Source organism: Sebastes fasciatus, chromosome 20 (genome assembly GCF_043250625.1).
Source record: "Sebastes fasciatus isolate fSebFas1 chromosome 20, fSebFas1.pri, whole genome shotgun sequence".
NCBI lineage: Eukaryota > Metazoa > Chordata > Actinopteri > Perciformes > Sebastidae > Sebastes > Sebastes fasciatus.
The window spans coordinates 9,522,852-9,535,844 of NC_133814.1; the positions used below are offsets into that span (position 1 = coordinate 9,522,852).

A 12,993-nucleotide genomic window follows, 5' to 3' on the forward strand; every position below is an offset into this window, starting at 1 on the left:
AATAAATATCAATATATACTGTACATACATACTGCTCATGCCAGGGGTACATTAATAATAATAACAATAACAATAACAATAATAATAATAATAATAATAATAATAATAATAATAATAATAATAATAATAATAATAATAATAATAATTAAAAAAAATAAAAATGAAAACAATTATTACAAAATCAAAATAGATTTTCATCGGCCCATAAGAAATTTGTCAAACACAGTTAGTTTTGATTGCCTTCTTATTCTTAATGTTTCTTATCGTGGTGCCATATTGTCTCAGTTATTGATAAAAACGTTCAAAATTAGGTTTGGAGTCCGCCCATCTCTGCTTGTGAACGTGGAATTTTTCCAAAATTAGAATTAACTGTACAAAGAGCATATTATCTTTTCCCCTTCTCATTACCTTCAAAGCCTATAAGAAAGTCCTTTTCCTGAAATGTAATTGTTTGCCCAGTTTTCCTTCTTAAATATTGTTCAGCACCCACCCAAAATATTCTGATACATTGATAAAACAAATTACATATTGTTTCTTCTTCTAATTCACAGAAAGTACAAGAATACTCAATATCAATTCTAAATCTCTCCAATGTCTTTTTTTCTGGATATATGCGATGCAAAATTTTAAAGGAAATTTCTTTAACTATATGCCAAGACAAAATTTGTCCCCAACCAGCCAAATTATCTGCCAATAAATTTCTCCATAAAGCGAAGCCCAAAAGGTAGTAGGTATCCTAACCACATTCAACATTTGGAAAATTGATGTAAAGTGATTGTACTGAAAATTCAGAAATCAACTAAACCAGTGAAAGATGCATGCACTTGAATAAGAGGCACCAGAACCAGCAAACCACTTTCATTTCTTTTATTTTGAAGATGAAAGTGAAGGCAGCCGGGATGATAAAAGTGAAACACAGTCTTGCTTTGGGGAGTTTTAAAAATGTACAAAGAGGGGAAAACATTAAAAAGGTGCAGAACAGTAACAGGACATCCATCAAGTCCCATGTGAAATATGGAATTCAAAGCCACATTTCCTCGCAAATTGTGTGGACAAAATCCTGTGACTGTCGATACAAAGCCGACCTCATTAAGGACACTCAGATGATCAAGAATTCCTTTGTGGCATCATGTGGAGTGGGTCTGAATCCCTCAGAGAACCCGATGCAGCATGTAGTAAAGTCACATGAAAGAGAAAGGGGACTTGTCCTACTTGTGGAAGAAACTTCAGCAGCTTTTATTTAAAATCCATTTGAGAATCCACACGGGGGGAGAAACCATACAGCTGCAAGACCTCGGCTCTGAACAGCCACATGCAGAACCATACAGACATACAGTATAGCTACACAATGTCATATGTACTGCTTCATGGACTGTTGCACATCATGGCTGTACACAAAATGTGAGTCTTAGTATATATATCTTAAATATCTTAAAGCCCAGATTGTGATATTTCAATCCAAGTAATTGATGACAACCAGCTGAAAGTAGCTTTGATCTTACAGAAACATAATGCATTTGGCCTCTGACAGAAGCCTGTCTGAGTCATTTCACTGCTATCAGTTACTTGAGTTGCATGCCATTAAGGGTCAGTATAGCCTAATGGCTTCACAGCAAAAAGGATATAGCTGGGCCTATTGGACAACATGGATGCACATCTCTCAGTAAATAATTACCATCCATCCAACTAAGCCATAAAGTAGTATAAATAGTATAGTATTAAAATGAAATCTGGGGGAGCCAGTTTGAATGGGTCTGATGCAGCAGATAAAATGAATAATAGTATTGTTAGGTCATCTATAATTTACAGGTGCTATGCAGCCATAGCCTACAGGCTTATGTTTACATTGTATAGACAAAGCTAATTGTATAATATTGTGAGGACTGGACTAATTACCAGGCAGCAGACCCTAAAGCTCAGTGTTATATATTATTATTTTCTATTTTTTCTATTTTAATATAGCTAATGTTGGAGTGAATTGTACAGTATGTAGCCTCCATCACTGAGTAAGTCTCTCTCAGTTTACATGTATGTGTCTCAAGATCTCAAGATTCATATGATACCACTGTATTTCCACTATCTTAAAAACTTAAATGTGCTTGAAATTCAAATGACAGTAATGTTAATGCCTGTCAGATTATCTACCATCATTGTCAGAGGGTTAAAGTAAACCAAGAACTCAGAGGGAGAATAATTGCTATTTTAAGATCATGGAGATCAATGAGTCAGGCAGAGTCTAACTAAAGTATAACCTCTATTTTTAACTTTTAAATGGGTAAATTATGTTAGAAATAGGCCTACCAGTAGGCTGCAGTTGGTACAACACTATATGTCATGAATTTAGATTAAGGATGTCTTTTGTTTTGTGCGATATTGCAATGGACATTGACATTTTTGTCTTTACGTGATTTACATGTGGTTTCCAGTATAGTGTGTGGTCAATAAGAACTCCCAAAAATGTATTTTCTCAAACTCTTTCTATTTCAACGTTATCTATCATGAGTTTTCGTGGATTATGGATTTTTCGATATCCAGTGGTGAGCAGGGAGATGGGGTTAGGGTGGGGTCATAGGGCGGAGGTGTCTGTCCTGAGGTTTTAGTTACAGAGTCCAGCTTCAGAAGCTCTTCTTCTGCTGGTTCTTTTCCAATGTGAGCTCCTGAAAAGAGAAAGACAACATATCTTATTTTACCTCCAGAAGGTCTGAAGTCACCTGTTGTTTGAATCAAAACGATGAGAGGCGATATACGACATGAGGGGGGCGTTCATATGGACTCATCTTGTAAACACAGTAAACACGACCCCATTTGAAGGCACTGAGTTCCTCAAAGCTCTGCGTTCACAACTTCTGACGTGTTTGTTGATATTGCGAGAAATGGCGGAGCCCATGGAAGTTCATTTTTTCAGTGCATAAGAAGTTATATTGTAATTTTAGTCTTTTATTATTTTTCTTGGTAATTCTATAATATGTCTTGAGGAAAATGTTGATATTTCCAAAGACCTCGTCTTTTTCCTCTGTCATTATGCCTTTGCATTTACTGCATTATGTTACGCACTTGCTAGCTTGCTACATGGTTATAGCTTCTGTGGCTTCTAGACGCCAGAACAGTAACATTAATATTGCCATTGCTTTTCAAAAGGGACCTTGTGGACAATCATCTCAGTGCTTTAAGACTAATGAAAGAACAACATGCAAAGTCTCTCCTCAGAGCTTATGAAGAACTGAACATATGATGATGACCCCTAGAGCTACTATGGAAGAGTGCAGTCTTATTATTATTTATTTATTAATGCATTTCTTTTTTGTTCCTTGAATTATTTTCTACCCCCTCTTTTATTTTTGTTATTATATTATTTTTTTTATGATTTAAGTTATCTTTCCTATCCAATTGTGCTTTGTATGTTAGAAGTATTGAGTTTAGATTACAATGCCTTAATGTTTGTAAATTAATTTTCTTCAATAAAAAAAAGAAATACAAAAAATATATCCCTTGCTTTGCGGTGACTTGATTTAAGCACTTGAACGCCACGCATATCATGTTCACGACTTCTCCATACTGTAAAACACCAGATCAACGAGTTTCATTTGAACGCACCATATATGGGCACTTTGAGGCTAATCAGACACCTTGTTGCCAGGGAGCTGAGGATTCCACGGTTGCTATGGTATTAGTATCCAGGTGCATCATTTCGACAAACTTCTAACAGCAGAAAAACGGAAGATTTCAGTCGACGATTTCTCTGAGAAGAAAACACCAAACAGCGATTATTTTACACCAGGACGTCTACCAAAGACCAACTATCACTAACTGACGGACAGTTCCCAAGAAAAAGTGAGATTTGTACACTTTTTAACCCCATGTTGTTGTTTTCTATGTGTTTAACCATTGAGACTCTCCGAACCCCCAGAATGCACTGCGGCTGGTAATGGGTAACACTTCATTTTACTGGTCTGCACATTTCATGTTAATTAGGTGATAATTAGCAAGTAACCTATTTGAACTTTATTTGGAATTACTGCCAAATTAGCCCAATATTTACCTCAATATGTATTGAATTTATTATAAACATTATTTAATAATTATATTCTGCTATTTCTCAATAGCTGGTAATTTAATACATTTTCAGGAAAAGAATACAAGGTTAATTGATATGCTTTATTTCCATGTCTGCTGGTAAATGGATGATAATTAGCAAATAACTTCTTTGAAATTTCTTTAAAAACTCCCTGAATCAGGACATCAGCTACCAGGTTACATTTGTGTAGACAATAAGTCACACAATGGTGAGATTTGTGCCTGATCATAAGTGTCTTCTATTAGTTTTGGGGGCCTATTTTAACGATTATATGCTATTTTAGCATATTATTATTAATTAATGATTATAATAAAGTAATCTTAGATCCATTTTGAAGTAAATATTGAGATAATTTGGCAGTAATTCCAAAGATATTTCCAATATATTACTTGCTAATTATCACCTAATAACCATGACATTTGCGGACCTGTACAATGAAGTGTTAACATTAGTTTTCAAAAGTAGATTCTGACTGAATTTTCTGCATTCAGAAATGTTACATTAAAACATGTATTAGTGCTGACTGTGTGCTCATAGGCTTGATGTTGTGTCAAATGATATTAAGAGAATAACAGGGTCCATGTGTGCCTTCACATTGTACCAGCAACATAAGTTGACATATGGAGGACCTCCTGCAGTAATAACACTGTGAAAGAAATGCATACATTATGATGTATGCATTGTATATGTGGTATGTATAATGTATTATATGAGATTTTCTTCCAATGAAGTATTTATATTATTGCATTGTGGTACTGATCCACTTAATTCAATATGTGATGTGAGAAAGTCATCACTGTATAACAGGCCATGGTATGTTAACATGATGTGGAGCAGTGGTCTGAGGGTGGTATTTGTTTTTACCTTCAGATGGACAAACGCGACACATGGAAATGGGTCCTCGTTCCGAGCGCAGACCGGAACAGCGCCAAACGGCTCATCCTGCAGAGGATCCCTGCACCAACCTCTCAGAGTGGCTCTTCACCTGGCTCTTCATCTGGCGCTCCACCTGGCGCTCCACCTGGCTCTTCATCTGGCTCTTCATCTGGCTGTGACCCTGGCTCTCCAGTGGGAGAAAAGGTAAGAAGGGCAATGACCCCACAAAACCTGAACATCACATTTTCTACACATTTTCTATTAATACATCAAAGGGTGGAAAAAGAACAACCTTAATCGGATCTCTGTTGTCTAACGTTAAGAAACAAAAATGTTGTAATCTGTAGGGGTCAGCAACCTTTTTTAAATTTAAATGTTCTTTTTAATCAGTTTGCCATATCAACATTAAGGTTAACATTAAGTTTAATTATGTTGTTATGAATGTTGTCTTGATGTGTCGCCTCCCTGTCGTCTGACTGTGTTGTTATGAATGTCGTCTTGATGTGTCGTCCGTCTGTGTTGTTATGAATGTCGTCTTGATGTGTTCTTCCTGTCGTCCGACTGTGTTGTTATGTATGTCGTCTTGATGTGTTGTCCTCCCTGTCGTCCGACTGTGTTGTTATGAATGTCGTCTTGATGTGTTGTCCTCCCTGTCGTCCGACTGTGTTGTTATGAATGTCGTCTTGATGTGTTGTCCTCCCTGTCGTCCGACTGTGTTGTTATGAATGTCGTCTTGATGTGTCGTCGTCCGACTGTCTTGTTATGAATGTCGTCTTGATGTGTCGTCCTTCCTGTCGTCCAACTTTGTTGTTATGAATGTCGTCTTGATGTGTCGTCCTTCCTGTCGTCCAACTTTGTTGTTATGAATGTCGTCTTGATGTGTCATCGTCCGACTGTGTTGTTATGAATGTCGTCTTGATGCGTCGTCCTTCCTGTCGTCCGACTGTGTTTTTATGAATGTCGTCTTGACGACTGTATGTTAACATGATGTGGAGCAGTGGTCTGAGGTTTTGTATTTGTTTTTACCTTCAGATGGACCGAGGCTACGCTTGGACAAGTGTCCTCATTCCTGTCCCCATCCGGCCCAGCATCCCCGGGCTCATCATGCGGAGGATCCCAGCACCAACCTCTGGGAGTGGCTCTCCACCTGTCTGTGACCCTTTCTCTCCACCTGTCTGTCACTCTGCCTCTCCACCTGGCACTGACCCTTGGTCTTACCATAGACCATCCCCTCACTCTACCTTTCACTCTTCCTCTAGCTCCTCCTCTAGCTCCTCCTCTAGCTCTTCCTCTAGCTCATCCTCTAGCCCCTCCTCCAGCTTTTCCTCAAGCCCCTCCTCTAGCTCTTCCTCTAGCTCCTCCTCTAGCTCTTCCTCTAGCTCCCCCTCTGGCTCTTCCTCAAGCCCCTCCTCTAGCTCTTCTTCTAGCTCCTCCTATAGGTTTTCCCTTATCTTCCCGTCAGGTTCCCCCCAAAGGCAAGGCAAGAGAAGGCAAGTTTATTTATTTAGCACATTTCAGCAACAAGGCATTTCAAAGAGCTCTACACAAAACACCAAAAGCATCGAGACAAAATTCAAAGGAAATGCACCACAAAAAGACATTTAAAAACAATTAACAACAGTCATTAAGGAGCCAAGAGAATAGAAAATGAAAACAACCTAAAATAGAATAAGGCAGGTTCAAAATACAATAATAAAAGTTAAAGTGCAGTCACAGTGCAAGAAATAAATAATGATTTGATTTAATATATTTAATATACCTCAGTTTTGTCTTTTTTTAATTGAAGAAAATTCTGGCGCATCCAATCAATGATTTGTTAAATTTACTCACTCAGTTCTTATTGGACCATAGTACCCTGGTGATATGGTTATGTGAATTTGTGTGTCGTGTGCTTTATTGTTTTTAATTTATTTTGTTGTCTTCCAAAGCTCCCCCATCCCAGAGCCTGAGCAGGAACTCAGTGAGCCTTCAAGAGCGAGCCCCGCTGAAGAACCTTTCTATTAATTTTATCCTCCTCGTTAAGTAACTAACTAACTCACTAACTAACTAACTAACTACTACTAACTTACTAACTAACTAACTAACTAACTAACTAACTAACTAACTAACTAACTAACTCATAATAATAATCTATAATAATCATAATAATTAATCTACTGTGGGTAATACACAAACTATCCCTTTAAATTTAAACTCTGACTTCATACTGCAGCTGTTTGCTACCCGAGCCTCCACCTGCGGACAGCAGACAGCTGCAGATAAATGCGCAAACTCCAACCTCCACCAGCAACACTCTACCGGCTCCACCATGTGCAACCTCTTCCACATCCATCTGCAGATTCTGGCAGACAGCTGCAGTCTCAACCTCCACGTACAGCCATAAACCTGCACCTCCGCCTCAATCTGAAGATTCTGCAAGACCACTCTAGCTCCACCTACAGCCTCTGCAAGCAACCTGCAGCTGCCGGCTCCACCTGCAGATTGTGTCAGACAGCTGCGGCCAAACCTCCACCTACAGCCTCTGCCAGTAACCTGCAGCTGCCGCCTCCACCTGCAGATTCTGGCAGACAGCTGCGGCCAAGCCTCCACCTACAGCCTCTCCCAGCAACCTGCAGCTACCGCCTCCACCTGCAGATTCTGGCAGACAGCTGCCACCAAACCTCCACCTACAGCCTCTGAAATTGGGAAAAAAATTTGGGAAAAAGCTGCAAAAACAGCTAGAAAACAAACAGAGGTGTACATTAATCAGGCCTGCTAGAGGTCAGTGGCATTTAATACAAAAAGAAGAACCTGGCGATCAACCCACCATTCCTGGATTCAATCTAAACTACGGCCATTCACTTCATATGGCCGAAGAAGGTAAGTACAAGTATCTGACGTGAGGAAAGTGACTTAGAATAGTCTCTAATATAGAGACAGAGAAAGTAATGTTATTGTATGTTATTGTGTGTTGTCCATATAGTATTACACAGTCAATAATTCAAAAATGAATTATTATACTCACTATTTTCTTGTCTTTCTCTCCCCTTATCTTACTGCACCAACTGAGCTGCTACTGTTTATTGCGGACGAAGAAAGTGAGTATGAGATTCTAACTTTTGATATATTTATTCTTATAATATCACTTAACATTATCAGACTATTTTTTTTTTTTACCATTATTTGTCGTTTTTTCCTCTTACTCCACCTCCTGAGCTGCTGTTCAAGTGGTGGATGCTCGGACAAAAAAGGTGAGTATGAGCTTTTTAATTCATTAATATAAATAAATAAAAATCAATAAATTAATTAGAGACAGTGATATATATTATCGTCTAAACTTGTTTGTAAAGTAATACTTTATGGACAAACGGGTTCACACAATAACATACATTACTTTCTCTGTCTCTATATTAGATACTATTCTAAGTCTTGTATATTTTTATTTTTCTCCAGAGACTCAGGCTGAGTGTTCCTGTAGTTCAGCGTCTCCTTCACGACAGAGAAGAAATGCTTGTTCCCGACCAGGTCAGATGGATGACGGACCACAAGACGGACAGAACAGAAGTAAACGCCTGTGTTTGTGTGGACTAAGTAAGTAAATTGCACATTAAAGGAATACTTTGTCATGAAATCATGAATCTTGAAATATTCATATTCGCTTTCGAGCCGACAGTTAGATAGATACGGAAGATTAATCTCAGAGGAAATAGAGCATTTCCAAAATGTTGAACTAAGAGAAGGATCCACATTCCTGACTTGTTTTTCATCTCAGAGGGCAAGGACTCTGAGAGTGGACGTCAGATGTATTTCTGTATTTGTGTTGTGTAAAGTCACATCCACAAAAATAAAGGGCGATTTGCAAATACGCATAACTTACTCTGTAAATACGTATTTTAAGGTTTACATGTAAAGTAGTAAAGATATATACGCATTTGTGCGTCTATTTCTACATGTGGAATGATATTTGCGCATTTGTTTGTGGATAGTGAAATATTTGGAAATCGTGGTACACATTTGTGAAATGTCTTCTGTGTATTACAACTAATAAAGTCCAATAAAAACTTCCATTTATGAATAAATGGACAAAATTACTATGGACGTTTTTATTGGACTTTATTAGTTGTAATCCACAGAAGACATTCCACAAATGTGTACCATGATTTCCAAATATTTCACTATCCACAAACATATTTTTGTATTTGTGTTGCGTAAAGTCACGTCCACAAAAATAAAGGGCGATTTGCAAATACGCAAATATCATTCCACATGTAGAAATAGATGCACAAATGCGTATATATCACTTTACATGTAAACCTTAAAATACGTATTTACAGAGTAAGTTATGCGTATTTGCAAATCGCCCTTTATTTTTGTGGATGTGACTTTACACAACACAAATACAAAAATACACGTTTGTGGGTACTGAAATATTTGCAGATCATGGTACATATTTGTGAATTGTCTTTTGTGGATTACAACTATTATCTACAGATCTGCTGCGGTACCAATCGGACAAAATTCTGTAAACTAACAGGAGGAAAGTTACAAATGTCACGTGGCCCATAAATCCACAGGAAGCGATCTGCAAATGCGCAAATATCATTCCACGTGTAGGAATAGATGCACAAATGCGTATATATCACTTTACATGTAAACCTTAAAATACGTATTTACAGAGTAAGTTATGCGTATTTGCAAATCGCCCTTTATTTTTGTGGATGTGACTTTACACAACACAAATACAAAAATACACGTTTGTGGGTACTGAAATATTTGCAGATCATGGTACATATTTGTGAATTGTCTTTTGTGGATTACAACTATTATCTACAGATCTGCTGCGGTACCAATCGGACAAAATTCTGTAAACTAACAGGAGGAAAGTTACAAATGTCACGTGGCCCATAAATCCACAGGAAGCGATCTGCAAATGCGCAAATATCATTCCACGTGTAGGAATAGATGCACAAATGCGTATATATCACTTTACATGTAAACCTTAAAATACGTATTTACAGAGTAAGTTATGCGTATTTGCAAATCGCCCTTTATTTTTGTGAATGTGACTTTACACAACACAAATACAAAAATACATGTTTGTGGACAGTGAAATATTTGTAGATCATGGTACACATTGGTGGGATGTCTTCTGTGGATTACAACTAATAAAGTCCAATAAAAACTTCCATGTTCATAGACTAATAAATACACTTGTAAACAAATGTATTAATGCCTATCATTATTGTATAATGATTTATTAATCAATGAAATGCTTTATATTACTATTTCCATGACTCTTGTGGTCCTCCATAAGGGGGAGGTGGTGCTGTCTGGATGCACTAACGTTACTTCCTGCTCTCTCTCTCGCTCTCTCTCTCTCTCTCTCAGTGTGCAGACTCAGAGGTGAGTGAGCTGCTGCTGCTGTTCACTCAGCTCCTCTCTCTGCTCTGGGAAAAAAGCGGCCGAGGGATTATCCAGCTCGGTAACGTTAGCTCCTCGGCTAACGGGGGTGAAAACACAGCAACCAGAAGAGAAGAGCCATGAGAAGCCGCTGGAGCCAGTGAAAGTTGGCTTTACTTCGGGGTACTTTAATGTACGGACACACACAGAGAAGGAGGTTCGCGGATCATCATGCCGTCTCCGCCAACAACGGGAACTTTTCTCTAGAAGCTCCTCTTGGGAAAGGCTAGCTTTACTGGCTAGCTCAGTGGCTACAAACTATTTTTAATTGGCTTTGGTGCTGCTCAATGGCTCCTGCTTGTTTTTCCCTGTCATAGCGACAGCTTGGGGGGAAATTAAAAGGAGAGGCCCTGTGTGAACTTCATGACAAACCAAAGCTTTATTCGGCTTTGAAGAAGAGTAACTTCAGAAGACGAGAGACAGGCAAAAGGGACCCAAAATGAAGAAGCAGTTCAATCGGATGAAGCAGCTCGCCAATCAAACAGTTGGCAGGCAAGTATTGAAAGTTTACTCATCTGACTTCTAAAAGGCTTGTTTGATTTAATTTAACTTCTAACTTCTTCCTCATACTTTTCCCTTAACTTTCTATCAGTTATTGCAGTGAAATGTTACCTAAATGTGAGAAAATCACATTAGTACAGATCTAATCATCTGGCTGCAGACAGTCTGCAGAGGAACAGTGTTGCATGAATGAATCAGTTCTTTTTAATGCCTGACAACCAGGCGTAAAAGGACATGGCTGTTAATAAGAACTGGATGTGGGAATAAGATAAGATAAGATATTACTTCATTATGAGGGAAATTTGAACAGCAGCAAAGGGGATAGTGCAAAAAAAACAAGATGCATCAACTAACACAGTAAACAAAGAGCTAAACAAAGTGTAACAAAATATGATCCATTTAAATAGAAGTAAGTATAAAAAGAGGAGCAGTATATACAGTATTGACAATAAACAGTTTTAATTAACACAATCGCTCAAGTGGAAAATGATATTGCACAGTGAGAATGAGCAGCAGCTTAAACATCAGGAATTATTATTGATTATATTTTGTATATATTTGTAAATCATATGAATCTGCAAAAATAATCAAGTAACTAAGCTGTCATATAAATGTACTGGAGTAAAAAGTAGGCTACATTATTTTCCTCTCAAATGTATGGAGCATCATAAAATTGCATAATATGGAAATACTCATAGCACCTCAAAATTGTACTCAAGTAAGATAAGATAATATAAGATAAAATATTCCTTTATTAGTCCCATCCCAGTGGGGAAATTTGTACAGTGAGAATGAATGAATGAAATATCAGGTTATTGTCAGTTTTTTGCTCTCCTTGATGTGTGCAAGCCTCCACACACTGCTGATGTCTGAACCCAAACAGATGTCCTCCACAAAAGACTGAATCAGCAGCACTATCTGCATGGGGAAATAAACACCAGCAAGGAGCCCAATGATGATGATGCATTTAGCTTTTTGGTCATTGACTCTCTTCTGCTTTCATTATGAGGCTTTATTCTGCTGTCAAAATGTGTTTAAATTAGTAGAAATGTCTAAAAAGTAGCAACGATGAAGAGAATATATTAAAAAGCCTTTATTGTAGTGGCTTAATCATTTAAAAAGCCAACATGTTTCGACCACTGTAGGTCTGTGTTAAATCTTTACCAGAGGGAGACTTTTTGGATCCATCGACTGGATGCCTTAAAGTACCCTGGCATTAATGAGGATATAGACTCTTGACTACAATTCACTTCTTGGCAATATACGCTCTTTGATTGTGTTAGTTATGGATGGAATTACAGTGAAAATAGACCGTTTCAAAAGAAATGCATTTCTATGCAAGAGCTTTGATCCATGTTTACTCACTGTCAGCTGATTCATTCACTTACGCTGCAGCAGGAAATAAACTGTGACACATTTAGAATCTTTACGTTTACAACTGTGAAATGGTTTATAAATGATTCCCAACAAAAGTTGTTGGAATTACACTGATTAGGTTTTCAAAAATACAGATACCAAATTATGACAATATATTGGTGCATCTCTAGCCAGGGGCCCGATCTTTGCTGCCCAGTACATGTTTGGTCTTACTAGCCCCCTGTGCAGCTGAGTTCAGACGTCAACCGAGGGGAAAAATATGTAAGAGAACTAATATACTCTATACTCTGCGTCATATAGGAAGGTTCACTTTCACTCTGTGCTGATAAAGTGGCACTAAAAGCCTTCTCCATTTGTGAAACACTAGACGCTCAGCTCCAAGCAGACATCAAACGTAAAATATATAAAATAGATTAATGTGTGTAAGTGATGGATAAGTGTCTTGTCTGTCTCCACTCCAACCATTATCTCCCTCTGAACTTATAAGACACTTACTGCAGTGTCTAAGCTATTAAGGGAATGAATCCACCCTCTGAAAAAGAGAGTATAAATCCAAAAGCATTCTGCAGTGTTTAGGCTTGTTAACTAGTGCAACTATGCTGCTGTGTCATGACACACAGTGTACCTCTGTAACTGGATATCGAAAGTAGCGATGGATGGCTTCAGCCTGGCCCTGTGTGTGTGTGGACAGACAGGAGGGTGAGACAGACAGGAGGTTGAGACAC

The 12,993-nt window shown here is 38.0% G+C and overlaps 1 protein-coding gene across 4 annotated transcripts in view; it reads left to right on the forward strand.

The window, feature by feature from the left end:
* Window positions 1-8,069: 8,069 nt before the first annotated feature.
* Window positions 8,070-12,993, forward strand: part of arhgap17a (Rho GTPase activating protein 17a) — a 36,867-nt gene continuing 31,943 nt past the window's right edge. For all 4 annotated transcript variants that reach the window (XM_074620812.1, XM_074620814.1, XM_074620813.1 and 1 more), the window contains exons 1-3: window positions 8,070-8,181; window positions 8,384-8,521; window positions 10,319-10,882. In XM_074620812.1, coding sequence (XP_074476913.1) covers window positions 10,830-10,882 — 53 coding nt within the window. In that variant the 5' untranslated portion in view covers window positions 8,070-8,181; window positions 8,384-8,521; window positions 10,319-10,829. The remainder of the gene's footprint in view (window positions 8,182-8,383; window positions 8,522-10,318; window positions 10,883-12,993) is intronic.